The following is an 18,511-nucleotide window of genomic DNA, read 5'->3' on the forward strand; positions in this document are numbered from 1 at the left end:
CCAGCAGGGCTGGGAGGAGGAGAGAATATGATGGAGTTCAGGACTAGAGTGACAGACAGAGAGATGGAAGAAGCGGGGAAGACAGCAAGACATGCAGGGAGGGAGAGGGTGTGCGTGAGAACTCCTTTCCCATGGAGAGTCCCTGGGTTCTTTTATTTTTGAGATGGAGTCTCGATCACTCTGTTGCCCAGGTTGGAGGGCAGTGGTGTGATCTTGGCTCACTGCAACCTCCACCTTCCAGGTTCAAGCAATTCTCCGGCCTCAGCCTCCCAAGTAGCTGGGCCTACAGGCACACAACGCCATACCCAACTATTTTTTGTACTTTTAGTAGAGACAGGGTTTCACCATGTTGGCCGGGCTGGTCCCGAACTCCTCACCTCAGGTGATCCACCTGCCTTGGCCTCCCAAAATGCTGGGATTACAGGCCTTGGCCACCACACCCAACTGTGTCCCTGTATTCTAGCCCAGGCTCTAGAGCAGTGATGTGTCATGATGTCTCAAGTTTGCAATTCATAGTATCTCTCTGGGCCTACTGGGAGATGGGAGGATGATCTATTTGTTCCTGCTCTGTCTTCTCTTGCCTGAACTCTGGAAAGACTCAGAAATGACCAGTTCATTTCCACCAGAGCCTAAAAGGATTCAGAAGCCCCAGCAGTCACCTGTGACAATCCTATATTTTGCATTCCGAAACCAAGAGAAACCAGTAACTAGGAGACCTGCGACCTGAAGCTGCAGAAAACCACAGCCCCTGCGGGCAGGATTCTGTGTGCAGTGCCCAGGCATTTCTGAGTGGTGTCCTGTCAGCCCTCTCAGGCTCGTTCCCACCCCCACCCTCCAAGGCCTCTCTGGATTTAAACTTTAAACCTCACCAGGATCCCCCTCACCTATACAACACAGCTCCACTGCTTATCCTGAATGCCAAGGCCTTCTATGATCTGGGCCAACGAGTCGGCCTGGCCTGCCTACACTGTCCCCTGTCTCCACGGAACCCTGCAGTGGTGTGCTGGGTCACCTGGGTCACCTGGATGCCCAGCCAGCCTGCTCTGCCTGGCCAGCTTCTACTCCTCTTTCACAAACCAGCTTAAATGTCACCTCTTCTGGATGCCTCCCCCAGACCACTCTCAATGACTCCCACAGATTTTTCTTTTCCTTTCATTTTATTTTCAAAGAACTCCCCGTTATTTTTATTTTTATTTATTTATTTTTTGAGACAGAGTCTCGCTCTGTTGCCCAGGCTGGAGTGCAGTGGTGTGATCTTGGCTCACTGCAACCTCTGCTTCCCGGGTTCAAGCAATTCTCTGCCTCAGCCTCCCGAGTAACTGGGATTACAGGCACCTGCCACCACGCCCAGCTAATTTTTGTATTTTAGTAGAGATGAAGTTTCACCATCTTGGCCAGGCTGGTCTTGAACTCCTGACCTTGTGATCCACCTGCCTCGGCCTCCCAAAGTGCTGAGATTACAGGCATGAGCCACCGTGCCCAGCCCCAGAACTCCCCCTTATTTTAAAATAAATGTTTTATTAATAGGTCAGGCATAGTAGCTCATGCCTGTAATCCCAGCACTTTGGGAGGCCAAGGTGGGAAGATCACTTGAACCCAGGAGTTGGAGATGAGCCTGGGCAACATAGTGAGATCCCATCTCTGCCAAAACACACACACAGACACACACACACACACACACACGACTATAGTGCCAGGTGTGGTGGCGCAAGCCTGTGGTCCTGGCTACTCAGGAGGCTAAGGTGGGAGGATCAACTGAGCCAGAGATGTGAGGCTGCAGTGAGCTATGATTGTGCTACTGTACCCCATCCTGGGCAACAGAGCAAGATCTTGTCTCAAAAATAATGATAATACTAATACTCATACTAATAAAAGCCTTAAAAGTGTTTTAACAGATAAAATAGATAATATATGCACTTGGCAAAACTTCAGAAAATATAGAAGAGCATGTCATAAAGGGAGTCTCCCCATCTCCCCACCTTCCTGCCCTCTGCCACCCCATGTGGCTCTCCAGAGGTAGCACCTGTCAGCACTGCCCCTTCCAAGGGCAGTCAGCACCTGGAAGACTGTGGGCTCCTCAAGGCAGTGTTAAACCACGACTGTATCTCCCCAGGCTGCTGAACCACAAATGTCTAGGGAGGATGAATGAGGAACTCGGGCATGGGCAGGCCAGTAGTCTGATTTTTCTGGATAGAAATCCACATTGCAGAACTGTATAGACTTGTGGAATTATAGAGCTGGCTCAGGGAGCTTGAAGCATGAAGAGATGAGGATGCTGAGACCAGAGATGTACAGGGACCTGCCTGGGATCACACCATGGAACTAAGATCAGAAGCCGGGTCTCCCCGACCCTTGTTCAGTAAATGGTATCTGAGATGGATTAATCTAAAATCTTAAATTTTGCTTAAGAGTGGATAGTGGTCCCTTCACTAATGGGCACTTTCCTCTGCCCTCAGCAATTGCCCCAGAGAGGGGTTGGGGTGAGAATTCTCCTCTCTAGGGGAAAGATCTCTGTTCTCTTCCCACCTTCCAGTGCTCGTCAGGGGCTGCCTGTGGGCTACAGAAGGAGCCCGGACTGGGAATCAGGCTCTCCAGAGGCTCTCTCTGACCCAGTGCCTGGGTCACTGAGAAGCCCTGTGACCTTGGGCAAGTTTTGTGATCTCCTAGAGCCCGAGTTTCCCACCTGCCCTGGTAGAGGTGATAACATTGCCTCCAGACCTCACAAGGCCGTTGCAGGCAACCAGTGGTATAGGTGTGTGGAAGTGTCTTAGATGCTCAATCTGCCTGCAGATGCGCGGGACGATTACTATCTAGAGCCCACGCGCCCTGCCTGCCAGATTCTGTGGCCTCTTCTCCCACCCCCAACCCGGTGGGAATGGCTGGGATAAACAAACCCGGTGCCAGGGAAGAATTACTCAATGTGACACTTAATTGATGCAAAATACACAAATTCCGCGGCACACCACAGAATTTACAAGCGGAGGGGCCATCAGGGTGGTGGAGGAAGGGGTGGGGGGAGGGAATTAATCACCGAGGCTCAGGCGTGAAATTAAATTCTGAGGGAAAGAAACCTCTTTCATTACTCCAGAGCAGAAGTAAAATGCTGCGGTGTGTACGCAGCGACAGCCTGGGGGGACTGGGCGCTGCTAGCACTGAGGCAGGGCTGGGGGAGACAGATGGTCAGGCCTGAGAAACTGCTGGGGGTGCACTGGAGCTAGGCTGGGCTGACCGGGGGTCTGAGACGCCCTGGGGCGGCTGCTGGGAACCCCCACGGCCAGGTGAACGGCACTGCTATGGTTAGGTGGTTAAGGCACCGCCAGGAGCATGGCTTCTGCACCTGGCTCTGTCCTTTGTGAGCTAGGGGATCTGATTCCAGTTCTTCAGCCTCTCTGACCGCTGGTTTCCTCCTTTATAACTGCAGATGACAATGCCCATCCCACTGAGTTGTTGTGGGGACGCAGTGAGTTAATACACCTGAAAGCACTTTATAAGCTCTAAAAAAGCACCTAGATGTATGGAATGATTATGATTAGGTTGTATTTTGTGGAGGCACAGACTATTCTTGCAACTGCCTCTGCAACTCGGAAAATACAGAAAAATGAAAGTTGCCCTTCTTCCCCACCCCTATGCCTTGGGAAGGTAGTAGGAATAACAATGTAGCAACAACAGAACAACTACTGAGGATAATAGTAGCAGCTACTCTCTGTCCACAGCTTCCTGTGTCAGGCACTAGCTAAACTTTTTATAGGCAGTATTAATTAATAATTATTATTTATTAAATAATAAACAATTATTCATCATTAAATAATAAATAATTATTCATTATTGAATAATCCACTGTCACCCAGGCTGGAGTGCAGTGGCACGATCTCATGATCTTGGTTCACTGCAACCTCTGCCTCCCTGGTTCAAGCGATTCTCTGCCTCTGCCTCCCGAGCAGCTGGGATTACAGGTATGTGCCATCACACTCGGCTAATGTTTGTATTTTTAAAAGATGGGATTTTGCCATGTTGGCCAGGCTGGTCTTGAACTCCTGTCCTCAAGTGAGCCACCTGCTTTGGCTTCCCGAAGTGCTAGGATTACAGGCCTGAATCACCACGCCTTTCTTAGTAGGAGATATTCTGTTTCATTCTCACAGCAACCCAGTAGGAGTACATTTTGTTACTCCCATTTTCTGGATGAGGCAGCCGAGGTTTGGAACGTTATTTTAGGCCAGGCTGTACAACTAGTGAGGGTTGAGGCGGAGATGGAAAGTTTGGCCTAATTCATAACTGCTGTCTTAACAATACACCTCGTTAGCTCTCCCCACCCCCAGCAACTTTAGCACTGAGTGCTGAAGAGACCACACATGTGGTTCCTGTTCTCATGAACTGACCACCTCCAATGCACTGCCATTTGTACCATTCTCACCCGCAACAAGCCCCAGGAGCTCTCGGGGCCCTGGCCTCTAGAGACTGAAACATCTCAGCAGACACTCGTGCCCTGCCTCTCTCTGGGGCGGGATCTCCAACCTCAGCTCTGGGGAGTGGATTCCAAGTGCAGTGGGGAGGGGCGGGTGAGCCCGAGGCAGGCTCTGGGCTTCCCAATGCCAACCCCCTAGGCATTGCTTGCTCCAGTATCAGTTGCATTTTTGCCGAGACAAGCAGCTTGCAGATCGCCTTGTCACACCCATCACATCAGGGCCCCGTGTCACTGCATGGGCTCCCTCCCTGGAGCCCCCTTGCTCGCTTCCTTTGTCTCTGTGCATGTCTCTCTGATCTGCCTTTCCCCTGCCCCATGCCAATCTCTCTTTGTGCCAGGGCCTCTCTCTTGTCTGTCTGGGTACCGTCCCATCTTCATGCCTGCTTTTCTGTTTAGGCTTTATCTGTGAGTCTCCTCCCCCTCGCCCTTCTCCCGGAAGCTGGTGGTGAAAGAGGAGGGGAAGAAGGGCTGGCATGGCCTCCAGTTCAAAGAATGTCTCTTTCTGAGGAACTCCTGCCTAGTGCTCCCAAAAGCTAGAGGTCCAACCAGGAGACTAGAGGATGAAGGGGCCAAATATTCGCGGAGGAGAAGGGAGCAGGCCTGAAGGAAGGGGATTTCTGTGTCTTTCCCACATTGCAGGATAGGCATGCAAATGAGATGCAAAATACCATGCAAACAAGTCCCTGTCATTCTGAGGCGAGCCCTTGGAAACTGGGCTATGGATTCCAAAGTCAAGCCACAAAGATGAGGCCGCACGGAGCAGCCTAGTCCCCTACCCTTATGACAGCATGGCTTCCCTTGGCATTGATGAATGCCATAAATATTTACTTGGCACCTACTGTGTATTAGGCACAGGGCCAGGCGCTGAAGACACAGGGGTGAATCGGGAGCCGGGTTGTTGCCCTCCCAGCTCCTGATCTCCTGGCCTTGCCCCACATGTGACAGATATGTGGAAGGGGTCCTGGAGACTGTCATCTGTGGGTCAGGGCAGAGCTCATCACCAAACCACCAAACTCAGGGCAGAGCTCTGGGGGCCAGAGGCAGATAGAATCAGAGCAGCCACCTAGATGGGTTCCTTTTCCAGAGGCCTAGAGAGGCTGCGAGATTTCATGAGTTTAATCCCAAAAGCCAGGTGTTCTGACTTAGTGTTCATCTCCTTTCCAAAAACTCCAATCTCAAGACAGATTTTCAACTCACAACCCACAAACTGTTAGGAGGTTGTGAAATCCCTTTGGTGAGTTGTGGCTGGCATTTAGAGAAATCAGAATTAGATAGAATAGAATAGAAAATTTCAGGCGCCTTGCAACAAGCATGGTAGAAAATGCCAGTGCGTATTGCGCAGGCCATGCTAAGAATGTCTGGGCATTGCGGTCAAAGGGTTTGGAAACCACTGTTCAGAAAGCCTTACTTGAGAGGTGCCTCTCTGTGACCTCAGCGTGGATATGGGCATTCAGCTGGTCCTGTAGGACCCTGAGGCCAGGGGTTCAGAGTTTGAATTCCGGCTATGCCTCCCACTGGTTAAATAGCTCTGGCTAGTAGCTTGGCTTCCGTAAGATTTGGTTTTCTCGTCTGTAAAAGTAGGGGGAACAGCACTCACCTCACAGGGCTATGACGGTGCCTGACAGAAACAAATGAGGGAATCCCAGATACGCAGTAGGATTCAATAAACACCGGCTTCCATCCCTCCCGAGAAGCTATAATCACCCCAGAACAAGAATCCTTTATTCTGTTTAGAAATATTTTGTTTATAAATTATGTTCTGCCTGCTTTCAAATGTTGCGAGGTGGCCTATGACGAAACATACACGTGCACTCATTGATCAGATAGAATTCTCCAGCTAGGCGCGGTGGCTCACACCTGTAATCCCAGCACTTTGGGAGGCCGAGGCGGGCAGCTCACCTGAGGTCAGGAGTTCAAGACTAGCCTAGCCAACATGGTGAAACCCTGTCTCTACTAACACAAAAAATTAGCCGGGCGTCGTGGCGCATGCCTGGAATCCTAGCTACTCAGGAGGTTGAGGCAGGAGAATTGCTTGAACCCAGGAGGCAGAAGTTGCAGGAGGTGGAAGTTGCAGTTAGCCAAGATCGCGCCACTGCACTCCAGCCTCAGCAACAAAAGAGAAACACCGTCTCAAAAAAAAAAAAAAAAGAAAGAAAAGATAGAATCCTCAAAAGCACCTAGAGACACGGAAATGCAACGCCCCCTCCCCGCCTCCCTGAAAAGCAACACTAATAGTTACTATGTTTGAGTATCTGATTTTATCTATGAGCTTCCTGACAGGAAAGGCAAAAAAAAAAAAAAAAAAAAAGGAAAAAGAGGGTGAGTTTTGTAGCCCTCATTATTTGAAAATGAAAACATAGCAAAGAGGTCTTCCTTGGTGGTTTCAGTACCTGATTTCTTTAATCTCTTCCTCTGATTTCCCTGAGTACACAGGGGGCTCCTCCATCTGTGGTGGGACACACCAAGTTCCAGGGATGGCCTGGTGTCCTCCCTTCCCAGCCCGCCCTGTTCTCCCCAGGCTCTCTCCCCTACCTGTCACGGAGAGGCGTGCCCCATTGCTCTGCCGGGTCTCCCCGCTGTACTTGTGCTTGGTGATGCAGCGATAGGTAGAGAGGGCGTCCTCCTTCTGTACGTCAGAGATGTACAGCCCGCCATGGTAGGTAATAAAAAACCTGTTTTCTGGAGACACAATCAGGACATAGTTCATTACTTCCTGGTTTGGTACGGCCTCAGCGGCAGGGTAGCGTCTCTGACAGAGGAGGATTTTCACACACAAACAAAATGACAAATAGAAATGATAGTAATTGTTCCTTTCAGTGTAGATGCTCCAGGGTTTAACAGAAAGAAGCTGGGCTTTAGAGTTAGACTGAGATCTGGGTCCTGAAATGGCTCTTCTACTTATGAGCTGTGTGACCTTGGAAAGTTACTTAACCTCTTTGAGCCTTATCTGTACAATAGAGTACAAATAATGGGGTGGGTGTACAGATTTAAGAAATGGGGCCAGGTGTGGTGGCTCGCACCTGTAATCCCAATGCTTTGGGAGGCTCAGGCAGGAGGATCACTTGAGACCAGGAGTTGAAGACTAGCCTGGGCAATATGGCGAGACCCTGTCTATAAAAAAAGAAAAAAATTAAACAATTAGCTGGATTTGGTAGGGCATGCCTGTAGTCCCAGATACTCGGGAGGCTGAGGCAGGAGGATTGCCTGAGCCCACGAGGTCAAGGCTGCAGTGAGTCGTGATCATGCCGCCGTACTCCAGCCTGGGTGACAGAGTGAGACTCTTGTCTCTAAAAAAGTAAAAATAAAAAGAAGAATAAAGCATTTGGTGCAGAATAAGCACTCACTAAGTGAATATTAGTTCTCATCTTTCCTACCTCTTTGCCAGAGTTTGCAAAACTCTTTCATATTCCTTGCTTGTTGGCTTTTACAACTGTTTGAGATGCTAGCTCCATTTTACAAAGAAGGAAACTGACTGAGGCATGTAGTAAAGTAACTGGCCCAGGTCACACAGCCAGGAAGTGGACTGGAACTTCTGACTCCCAGTTGTCCCTCTGTATGGAATTACACATAAGCCTCCATCCCCTTCTCTCAAGTTAAATCATTTATTCACTCAACAAACGATTATCGAGGCAAAGTTATACTAGCATGGGGACAAGGAGGGGCAGATACACAGTCATCACTCAAACAGTTCTCAAGCACCCACTGTGCACAAGGCCGTGAAGGGGACAGGCACTGTGCTCTATGACTCCTGCCACTGCTGCAGCCATCTCTGCCCCGACTGTTGGGACCTGGCAGGGGAGCAGGAAGCACAGGGGGCAGTCTACCCACGTTGCAGATTGCGACACAAGAGCCCCCCTTCCCATCCCAGAGGGGAAGTGGATTTCCTTGTCTAAGGTCCTAAGGCTCACCCTCACCTTGAGCCGATAAAGGCTGATTTAAAGGAGAAAACTGGACTTGAGGGTTGGGAAGGGGTTTGCACTAGACTCCCTAAGCTCATGGATGTGTCCTCCCACTGAGGCCAGACTAAGATGGAGAGGCGAGGCTGGGGGCGGTGGCTCACGCCTATAATCCCAGCACTTTGGGAGGCCGAGGCAGGCGTATCATGAGATCAGGACATCAAGATCATCCTGGCTAACACGGTGAAACCCCGTCTCTACTAAAAATACAAAAAACTAGCTGGGCGAGGTGGCAGGCACCTGTAGTCCCAGCTACTCGGGAGGCTGAGGCAGGAGAATGGCGTGAACCCAGGAGGCGGAGCTTGCAGTGAGCCGAGATTGCGCTACTGCACTCCAGCCTGGGCGACAGAGCAAGACTCTGTCTCAAAAAAAGATGGAGAGGCGAACTCTGGGGTCCTCTGCCTCCTCTTTGGGGGTTTCCCAGGCAGGCCTCAAGGGCCCAGGCTGCCATTTCCACTGGGAGGGGTCTTGGAATCAGGATAGTGACAGTGACTTCAAAGCCGCAGGGGAAAGGGTCCTTCTGAACCCACAGGAAGAACCCGATAGCACCATATGTCAGGCTGGCAGAGGGAAACATTTTGGGTAATTCCATGCCCTTCTAGCCCTATTATTTAGAGGTCTGCTTCCTCCTACCTGAGGCCTAAGTGACATCCCCTCAGCCAAGATGAGAGCTTTGCTCCTGTGAGGAATATTCTGTGGTATCCCACCCATCTCCCTCCACCATCCCAAGCACAAGTCCAAGATTCTCAGCATCTGGAGGTGGGGACCTCACCAAAGGGCATCTTCTGCCGCTGGAGGCTGTAGAACTGCAGGGCTGAAAAGCTGAGTGCGCGCGACGATATCTTTGACAAAGTTTCTCCAGCCTTCATTTGAATACCTCCGGGGCTGGGGAACTCCCTCCCTCACTCAGCAGCCCATTACAAAGTTGACTTTTTTTTTTTTTTTTGAGACAGAGTCTTGCTCTGTCGCCCAGGCTGGAGTACAGTGGCGCGATCTCGGCTCACTGCAAGCTCCGCCTCCCGGGTTCATGCCATTCTCCTGCCTCAGCCTCCCAAGTAGCTGGAACTACTGGCGCCCGCCACCACACCCGGCTAATTTTTTTTGTATTTTTAGTAGAGATGGGGTTTCACCGTGTTAGCCAGGAGGGTCTCGATCTCCTGACCTCATGATCCGCCCGCCTCGGCCTCCCAAAGTGCTGGGATTACAGGCGTGAGCCACCTCACCCAGCCCCAAAGTTGACTTGTAGATCAGTCCTCCTTGGTGACCACTGATCTTCTTGGCGCTCCTGCCATGGGTCCTGCTTTGACTCCCTGGTGCCCTGCTGAACCAGCCCAAACCCCTGCTCCTGACATACTCCCTCACACACTGGAAGGTGGCTGTGATGCCCTCTGAATTTTCCTCAGGGTTAACAGTCTTAGGATTTTATTTTCATTTTATGTATTTTTTGAGACAGACTGCCACTCTGTCACCCAGACTGAATACAGTGGTATGATCACAACTCATTGCAGCCTTGGCATGCTGGGCTCAAGTGATCCTCCCACCTCAGCCTCCCCAGTAGCTGGGACCACAGGCAGGCACCACCACACCTGGCTAATTAAAAAAATTTTCTTGTAGAGATGAGGTCTCGCTATGTTGCCCAGGCTGGTCTCAAACTCCTGGATGCAAGGGATCCTTCTGCCTTGGCCCTCCAAAGTGCTGGGATGACAGGGATTTTATTTTTTAATATTTATTTAATGTAGTTTCACATAACTTCATCAGTTTGGTCTCTTGCTTCTGAATAAACTTTGGTTTATCTATAATTTCAATTGCCCCTCCCTGCCTCCTTTCTTCCCTCCCTCCTGCACATCTTTGTATAGGACTGGACCTACCATGTGCCCGACGCTGTGCCCCACTTTGTGAGCCTCTAAGATTAGACTTAGCCCATCAGAGCAGAGTAGAGCAAGACTACCAACACCCAGCCTCAGGCTGCATCACCTTGTCATGGGGATGGTGTGGGAGGAGGGAGGCAGCTCTGTTATACTACTCTTCTTACAGTCAACTACAGACCCTGGCCCTGTCTCTGGGAGCCGCTGCCATGCCACTTTCTCTCTCTCTGTCCTTGGACAGTGTTATGTGGGCCAGAGTCTGGAACTTCCCATTGATCCCGGTTGAGCTACATCTTGTTGGGTATCCTCCCAGGTGAGCACTTGGCCATCTGGCAGCCTGCCCATCTCCTGGAACCTGGAGTTTGTGGATACCCCGCTCTGCCTGGCTCCAGCACACAGATCACAGCTGGGCAGACCACGCAACTAGGCAGACCCCCACTCAGGGCTGTGGGTGGGGACAAGAAGGATGGTGGAGGGCGCCAAGCCCTGCAGCTGGCTGTCAGAGAAGAACCGAGGAAACGCAGAGAAAGCCAGCTCCCCAATGGACTCTGCATGTGCCATTTTGTCTCCATGTTGTGACATCCCAAAGTCAAACGCAGAAGCTCTTCTGTAATTTATTATGTAACTGGGACTGGAATGCAGAACTACTGGAGGGTGTTGCTGCCAATCAGAAGTACCAGTGTCAGGAGGTAGTGATGGTGGGGTGAGGAAAAGCAGGAAAGACACAGAAATCAATGCTCACAGCCGACAGGTGCTCCAGCCCTGGATAGCTAGGACCCTGTGATCTTGCATCTCCCAGCACCTCAGGACAAACAGAGCACTTGGCCCTACGAGGATTTTAAACCAGGGGTGGGGGGTGGAGGGTGGGGGGCTGATGCTGCCTTGATGGTGGTGGGGAGCTAGGGTTTCTATAGCAACAAGCAGCTGCTGCATCTGATGTTTCACATCCTTCATTGTCCTCATTTTCCCCTCCCTCCCCCCTTCTTGTGCATATTTAATTGCAGTAACGTTTTCAGACACAGTGTTTTGCTCCTCCTGAAACAAAGGCAGGCTGCAGCCAGGGGGATGCACAGCGCGAGAGGGGAAGGAGAAATCAGGGGTATGATGTTAGTCCCCTCGGGGGGGCTTGTGCAACATCAGTTCTGCATGTTTGATGAGCATCGGACGGTGGGCCCTGCTGGGGAAGGAAGGAGCAAGAGGCCTGTGGAGTAAGCCTCGTACAGTATGATAGCGGAGGGAGGCCCGGCCCGCTGGTGGGGGATGGAGATGGGCCAGGGCTGGACAACTTGGCTGGCCTCCCAGGCTGGCAGCCCATGCTCTGCACCCCAGATGCAACTAGCCATCCCTAGGAAGGGAGAAGTGTAGCTGGCCCACATTCTCTGCTTTGAGACAGGCTGGGTCCCACGGGAGAAGGATAAAATGGCAGCCAGTACCTCTGGGTCCAGCACCAATCCTGAGGCCACTTGGAAACGTGGGGGAGGTGGGACATTTGGGGTTGACACCATAATTTGGGGTTGCTAAGGGCATTTAGTGGCTAGAGGCCAAGGGAGCTTGAGTCACAAAGGACTGTTACACCCCAAATGCCAAGAGTATCCCTGTGGGTTTAGGCTGGAGGGTGCCATTCCTTTAGGCTCTAAGACCAAGACACAGAGCTGTGTTTAAATGCTGACTGTGCCCTTGACATTGCTTGATCGACATATTTCAAAGGCTGTGGTATCATCTATCTACATGCTCATGACTAGGGGAGTGGTTGGTTTCTGCTTTTCTTCTTTTTATTATTACCACAAAGACCATGACCAGTTTTGCCATCCCCTTTCCCCTGTGATCTCAAGCAGGACTCTAGTTTTTTTAAAGCTGAATATTTATTGAGTAGCTATTATAAATTAGGCCAATGACTTTACATACATTATCTCATTTAATTCCCACAACCTTTGAAATGGATACTATTTTTATTAACTGATGCACAGAGAGGTTACATAATCCATCTAAGGTCACACAGCTAGAAGGTGGCAGAGCCTGGACCATTAGTCTACTTCCTGTCTTCTTCCAAAGCTCTATGCTGGACTGACTCTCCTAGAATGACAGCACCACTCATAGGGACATATGGTCAGCCAGCCTCTGCCTGGTTTCTTCTCTCAATGAGGTTCTCACTGCCTCCTGGAGGAGCACTCAACCGTCCAGCTCAGTTTGGCTGAATCTATCACGTCTTTCTGGAGTGTCTCCAGGTTCTGGTCTGGGTAACATGGGAGAAGTCCTGGACTTGGTTTCTGCCCTCTGGGATCCCATGGTTAGAAGACAATATCCTTCCACCATGGAAGGTGTGACCGTCAGTGCTGGGGTACTGGGGAAGGCTGTGGAAGGTCTTGTGAAGCTATGAGTAAAAGGAGGTGTACAAAGAGAGGCTGGGCCACCAGGGGTGGTGGGACAAGCACAGGGCGGGAATATAGGAGGCCAGGTTGGAGTCCAGGCTCTGCCACTCATATTGGGGTGTATACCGGGTTGAATAGCATCCCCCCTACCAAATTAATGACCCCAGGATCTGTGAATGTGACGTTACTGGAAATACGGTCTTTGCAAATGTAATCAAGTTAAGATGGGGTCCTCCTGGGTTAGATTGAGCCCTGAGTTCTAACATGACTAGTGTTCGTCTAAGAAAAGGGTGATCTGGACACAGACACGCACCCAGGGAAAGTGCTGCGCAGAGGCAGAAGCAGAGGCAGGAGGATGCACCTAACAGCAAAGAAACGCAAGGATTGCCAGCAGCCACCAGAAGCTAGGGGAGGCCAGGAAGGACCCTCCCCTAGAGCCTGTAGAGAGACGCTGCCCCTGCCGGTGCCTCCATTTTGGACTTCCAGTCTCCAGAACTCTGTTGTTTAAAGCCACCCAGTTTGCAGTGATTTCTCATGGCAGCTCTGGGCAGCTCACCCAGGGTGCCTTTAGGGAGGTCCAGTCTTCTTTCAGACCCTCAGTTTCCCATCCGTAAAAAAGGGGGAATTGAAATTTGGTGAGTGTTTTCAATCACGTTTGTACATTAGAATCATTGAAGGATCTTTTCAAATGAAGCTCTGAATCTCTGAGGGTATGGTGGTCTGGAAATGGATATTTTTAAAGAGCTGCAGGGAGTGTCTAATGTGCATGGCAGAGAACCCCTGGATGAGATCAATTTGCAAAGACTCTTCACACTCATTGACAATTTGATGTCTCCATGATCTCACTACACCAGTGCAAGCCCCATTTCTTCTTCAGGAAAATGGAGAAAAGAAATAGAACTGCTGTCACAGGGCTGTTGGGAGGATTAAGTTAAATACTGAGTATAAAAGTCCCCAGCACGTGGGTGGCTGGCTCAATGTCATCTCAGGAAGATGAAGGGCCGGAGTAGCTGAGGTTGGGGCTGCTGGGCCCTCAGCACCTCCTGCGGTCAGGCCTTCTGCAGGTAGACTCCCTCCCTCCTCCTCTGGAGCTGGGTTGGAGAGCAGGGAGCTTGGAGATGAAGAAGCCTCCTTGGCAATTCTGAGGCCCTGCACACAGGTGCTAAGTGAGCTGACAGCATCTTCTCTGTCTTTTTCTAAAAGGTCAGAGAACTGGGCTTTGGAGACTCCCTGGAGCTGCAGGAGCCGTGGAGAGATAATTGATAGAAACCTCTGGGCTTCTGGCAGCTCCAAAGGGCTGGGCAGAGAGAAGCCGCCCTCTGCAAAGGTGGGGCCCTGGCTGCTCTGCTCTCAGGGAGGGGTGAGGGGGAGTGTGGTGGGGAGAAGGTGACAGACAGGGGAGGAGGGGGAAACTGGGGGTTTGGGGGAGGATATGAACTGGACAGATCCCACTGCAGCCTCTAGAGCAAAGGAAGGGAAAGGATTGAATGAGGCAGGGGCCAGCAGCCTCCTGACTGGCCACCCTGAATCCACCCCTGCCCCTCCTCCTTCTGTCCCCAGCATGCAGCCAGAGCAATGCTTTCAACCCAAGTCAGATCATGTGGCTCCTCTGCTCAGAATCCTCTAATGCATTCCCATTTCAATCCGGTCATAAAACAGGCACTCAACACATGTTCCAGAATGAATGCCCGAATGAAATTTCCCAAAACTCTATGGCATTTTGTCTCCATTTCACTCACGAGGAAACTGCAACTCAGAAAAGTCTGATCTCAGCTGGAAATTCACCTTCTTCAGGAAGCCTTCCCAGATTAAACCCACTCCCATTTCTGGGTGTTTCTGCACCTGGCAAACCTCTTGTCCTGCTAATCACTATTTCTACTACTTCCAGTTAGACCTTTAAGAAAAATGGTCTAGGCCAGGCACGGTGGCTCATGCCTGTAATCCCAGTACTTTGGGAGGCTGAGGAGGGCGGATCACATGAGGTCAGGAGTTCAAGACCAGCCTGGTCAACGTGGTGAAACCCCATCTCTACTAAAAATACAAAAATTAGCTGGGCATGGGGGCGGGTGCCTGTAATCCAGCTGCTCAGGAGGTTGAGGCAGGCAGGAGAATCGCTTGAACCCAGGAGATGGATGTTGCAGTGAGCTGAGATTGCGCCATTTCACTCCAGCCTGGGCAACAAGAGTGAAACTCTGTCTCAAAAAAAAAAAAAAAAAAAAAAGGAATAAAGGTCTAATTAGCAGTGGCAAGAAGTTTGCCAGATGCTCACGAAAGTGAGCTTTCAAAAGTCAAGATTAAATAGTATGATGATTCCCCCCAAAATACAAAACAGAATTACTATATGATCTAGTGATTCCACTTGTGGGTATATATCCAAAAGAATTGAAAGCAGGAAGAGAGATATTTGCACACCCATGTTCATAGCAGCATTATTCACAATAGCCAAAAAGGTGGAAGGAACCAAAGTGTCCGTCAACAGACAAATGGGTAAATAACATGTGACATATACATACAATGGAATATTATTCAGTTTCGAAAAGGATGGAAATCTGGGCACACGCTTTGATATGGATGAATCTTGAGGATATTATCCTAAGTGAAATAAGCCAACTGCAAAAAGGCAAATAGGGGGTGTGATTCCACTTTACTTATAGCAAGTATTGGAGTTGTCAAGCTCATAGAGACAGAAAGTAGAATGGTGGTTGCTAGGGGCTAGAGGGAGGGAAAAAGAGGAGATGTTTAATGCAGGGGTTCCCAACCCTGGGGCTGTGAACCAGTACCTGTCCGTGGCCTGTTAGTAACTGGGTCCCAGAGCAGGAGGTGAGCGGCAGGCGAGCGAGCATTTCCATCTGTGCCCCGCCTCCTGTCAGGTCAGCAGCAGCATGAGATTCTCACACAGGTGGGAACCCAATTGTGAACTGCGTATGCGAGAGACCTAGGTTGCGTGCTCTAACGCCTGATGATCTGAAATGAAACAGTTTCACCCCGAAACCATCCCCCTACCCTCGTCCTGTGGAAAAATTGTCTTCCACAAAACCAGTTGGTGACTGCTAGTTTAATGGGAATGGAGTTTCAGTGTTGCAAAAGGAAACTGAACTTAAACATGACTGAACATAACCCTTAAAGATGATTAAGATGGTAAATTTTATGTTATATATATTTTACCACAATTAAAGTTGAAAAAAAATTAAGTCAAGGCTATAAAAAGTTGGAATGGGTGATTGGTGGGAATTGAACAATGAGAACACTTGGACATAGGGTGGGGAACATCACGCACCGGGGACTGTTGGGGGGTAGGGGGCTGGAGGGAGGGATACCATTAGGAGAAATACCTAATGTAAATGACGAGTTGATGGGTGCAGCAAACCAACATGGCACATATATACCTATGCAACAAACCTGCACGTTGTACACATGTACCCTGGAACTTAAAGTATAGTAATAATAATAAAAAAAAAGTTGGAATGAGTGTCTTTGTCAGGTAGTGAGTCTTCTGTCACCAGGGGTATTTAAGTTGATGCTGAAGAAACCCTTGGCTGAGATATTGCATAGGGGATTTCAGTCTTGAATAGAAGAAATAAACCGGACCATCCTTAAGACCCTTTGTCTCCCAGAGATTTAGAAGTTCACAGCTTAAGGAATGTCGGAGTTGAAATATTGCGGATCATCTACTGCGGGGATGTTAAAATGCGTTTGTCTGCATATGCATTTGCACACTTCCACCCCAAGGCCTTTGCTGTCACGATTCCTTCTAGGCCTGAAATGTTCTTTCCTTGACTGACTTCTGGCCTCATTCAGGTCTCTGCTTAGTGGACAGTTCCTTGGAGAAGCCTTGTCTGACCACTCTCTAAAAATTAGACTGTGTCCCTCATCCCTGCCCAACTCCTTACTCTGCTTTATTTGTCCTTGGAGCACATGGTGCCTCTGTTTGAGAGCAAGAAGTTATTTTGGTTCACCCTGAATGCCGGCTCCAGAAGACGTCTTGCACACAGCAGATGCTCAGTGAACATGTGTTGAATCAGTGAATCCTGGCAGTGGAGGAGGCATCTCCACATGGGGTGAGGCAGCTGGACCTCCAACCTGGACTCCTGTCCCCAACGTGCCCTGTGCCCTGGGGGTCTCTCCCCGTCTAGCCACTGCTGCCACATTGCAATGGTTTGGGCCACTATTTCCTCTTTGGGCCACTTTGATCCTTTCTTTGTTTCCCCAGCTTGGGACATAAAGCAAGACGGATGGTTTGTAGCTAACTAAAGAGAAAAGCACAGACAAGAACCCAGCCCAGGTTATCTGGACTGTAAGCCATGGTGGTCTCATCTTAGTGAGGCCCCTGCAGGGCCTCCCAGCTGAGCCCATGTGGGCAGTGGGACCTCACACTTCCCACGGCAGGGCCCAGGGGGAAGGCAGGAAGCAGACACTCCCTCAGTAGCATCCTGGCTTCTGTGTCCCTCCCTGACTAAAGACGTACCTCTTCGTTAGGTGATTAGATTAGAAATGCTACCTCCACCCCGAAGAGGGACTACTAGCAACACGGGGCTGCTGGTTTCAGGATGGAACCACGTTCAAGTCCAGGACCCAATATTCAGAGCAGAGGTATGTGATATAGAAGACACAATGAGGCCAGGGGCCGTGGCTCATGCCTATAATCCCAACACTTTGGGAGGCCAAGTAGAGTGGATCACTTGAAGTCAAGAGTTCGAGACCAGCCTGGGCAACATGGTGAAACCCCGTCTCTACTAAAATACAAAAATTAGCTGGGCATGGTGTCAGGCTCCTGTAATCTCAGCTACTCAGGAGGCTGAGACAGGAGAATCGCTTGAATCCAGCAGTGAGCTGAGATCGCATCCCTGTCAAAAAAAAAGTGCAGGTGACGTAGTGCTGTGCTCTGAGGAAAGAGAAGCCCCGGAATCAAGTGGCCTTGGGTGGTTCCATCTCTGCCTGCCTTAAGGCGAGTTCAGTCTCTTACATGTGAAAGGTTTCCACAGCTGAGGCCCTTGTGGAAGAAGCCGTGTGTCTAGGGACCAGCAGCTATAAACTTCCCCTCCTCAACTCTTTTAGGTACCCCTCTCCAAGCACTGTACTTTGGATTGGAGAGAGATCCAGGTGAAATATCTTAAATTGTGTTATAAACGCTGCAAGAAAAACACTCCGAGGTACGTGAATCAGTGGGCACCCTTGTGCTGAAATGCCTGTCAAATACCAGGTACTGTGCCAGGCAGATCTTCCCTGTCTTGAGCATTGGCACACACCTAGGAAGACCATCCTTCTCTTGCTTTACAGATGAAGAAATTATGGCTCGGGCTAGGAGTACTGTTCAAGCCACACATCTAGTGAGTGGAAGAGCCTGGGCTCGTACCCGGGGCTCCTGAACACAAATTCAGAGTGGTTTCCCCCACCCCTGCTGCCAGGAAAGTGTGTGCTGCATGCTGGGGGTGCTTTGGCTAATCGCTTCTCTGTGAGGTGGACTTCTCTCTCCTTTCTGGGCAGAGGTTGGTCCCCTGGCCTCTTGATTCTTCCAGTGGAGGCTTCCCTCTCGCTAGCCAGGGCCAGAGTAGGTGGATGGGCAAATGGCGAGATGAGACCAGTTTTGGAAGACATTACAGTTACTGAATGAAAGAGTGGATGAATGATCTCACAGGCTAGTGCAGAGTGAGGTAAGAGGTTAGGGGGCCTCAGAAGCTGAGGCTTAGGGAGCAAAGAAATCCTGCCATGACCAGGTGCCCTGTGTTAGTGGGAAGTACAGTCTTGGGCAGGTGGCTGAATGTGCCTGCAAGGGAGCACGGTGCATTAGCTGGCAAGTTGTGTACCTGCACTGGTATGTGAACCTGTGCTGGTGTGTGTACTGCGCTGGCATGTTGTATA

General features: G+C 50.3%; 1 protein-coding gene across 1 annotated transcript in view; it reads right to left on the reverse strand.

The window, feature by feature from the left end:
* Nucleotides 1-7,169, reverse strand: part of DSCAML1 (DS cell adhesion molecule like 1) — a 104,720-nt gene extending 97,551 nt beyond the window's left edge. Inside the window, exon 1 of the mRNA XM_033207186.1 lies at nt 6,995-7,169. Within this exon, the coding sequence (XP_033063077.1) occupies nt 6,995-7,169 (175 nt within the window). The remainder of the gene's footprint in view (nt 1-6,994) is intronic.
* Between the last annotated feature and the right edge of the window lie 11,342 nt (nt 7,170-18,511).

This window comes from Trachypithecus francoisi, unplaced genomic scaffold, assembly GCF_009764315.1.
Source record: "Trachypithecus francoisi isolate TF-2019V2 unplaced genomic scaffold, Tfra_2.0 Lachesis_group8, whole genome shotgun sequence".
Classification (NCBI taxonomy): domain Eukaryota; kingdom Metazoa; phylum Chordata; class Mammalia; order Primates; family Cercopithecidae; genus Trachypithecus; species Trachypithecus francoisi.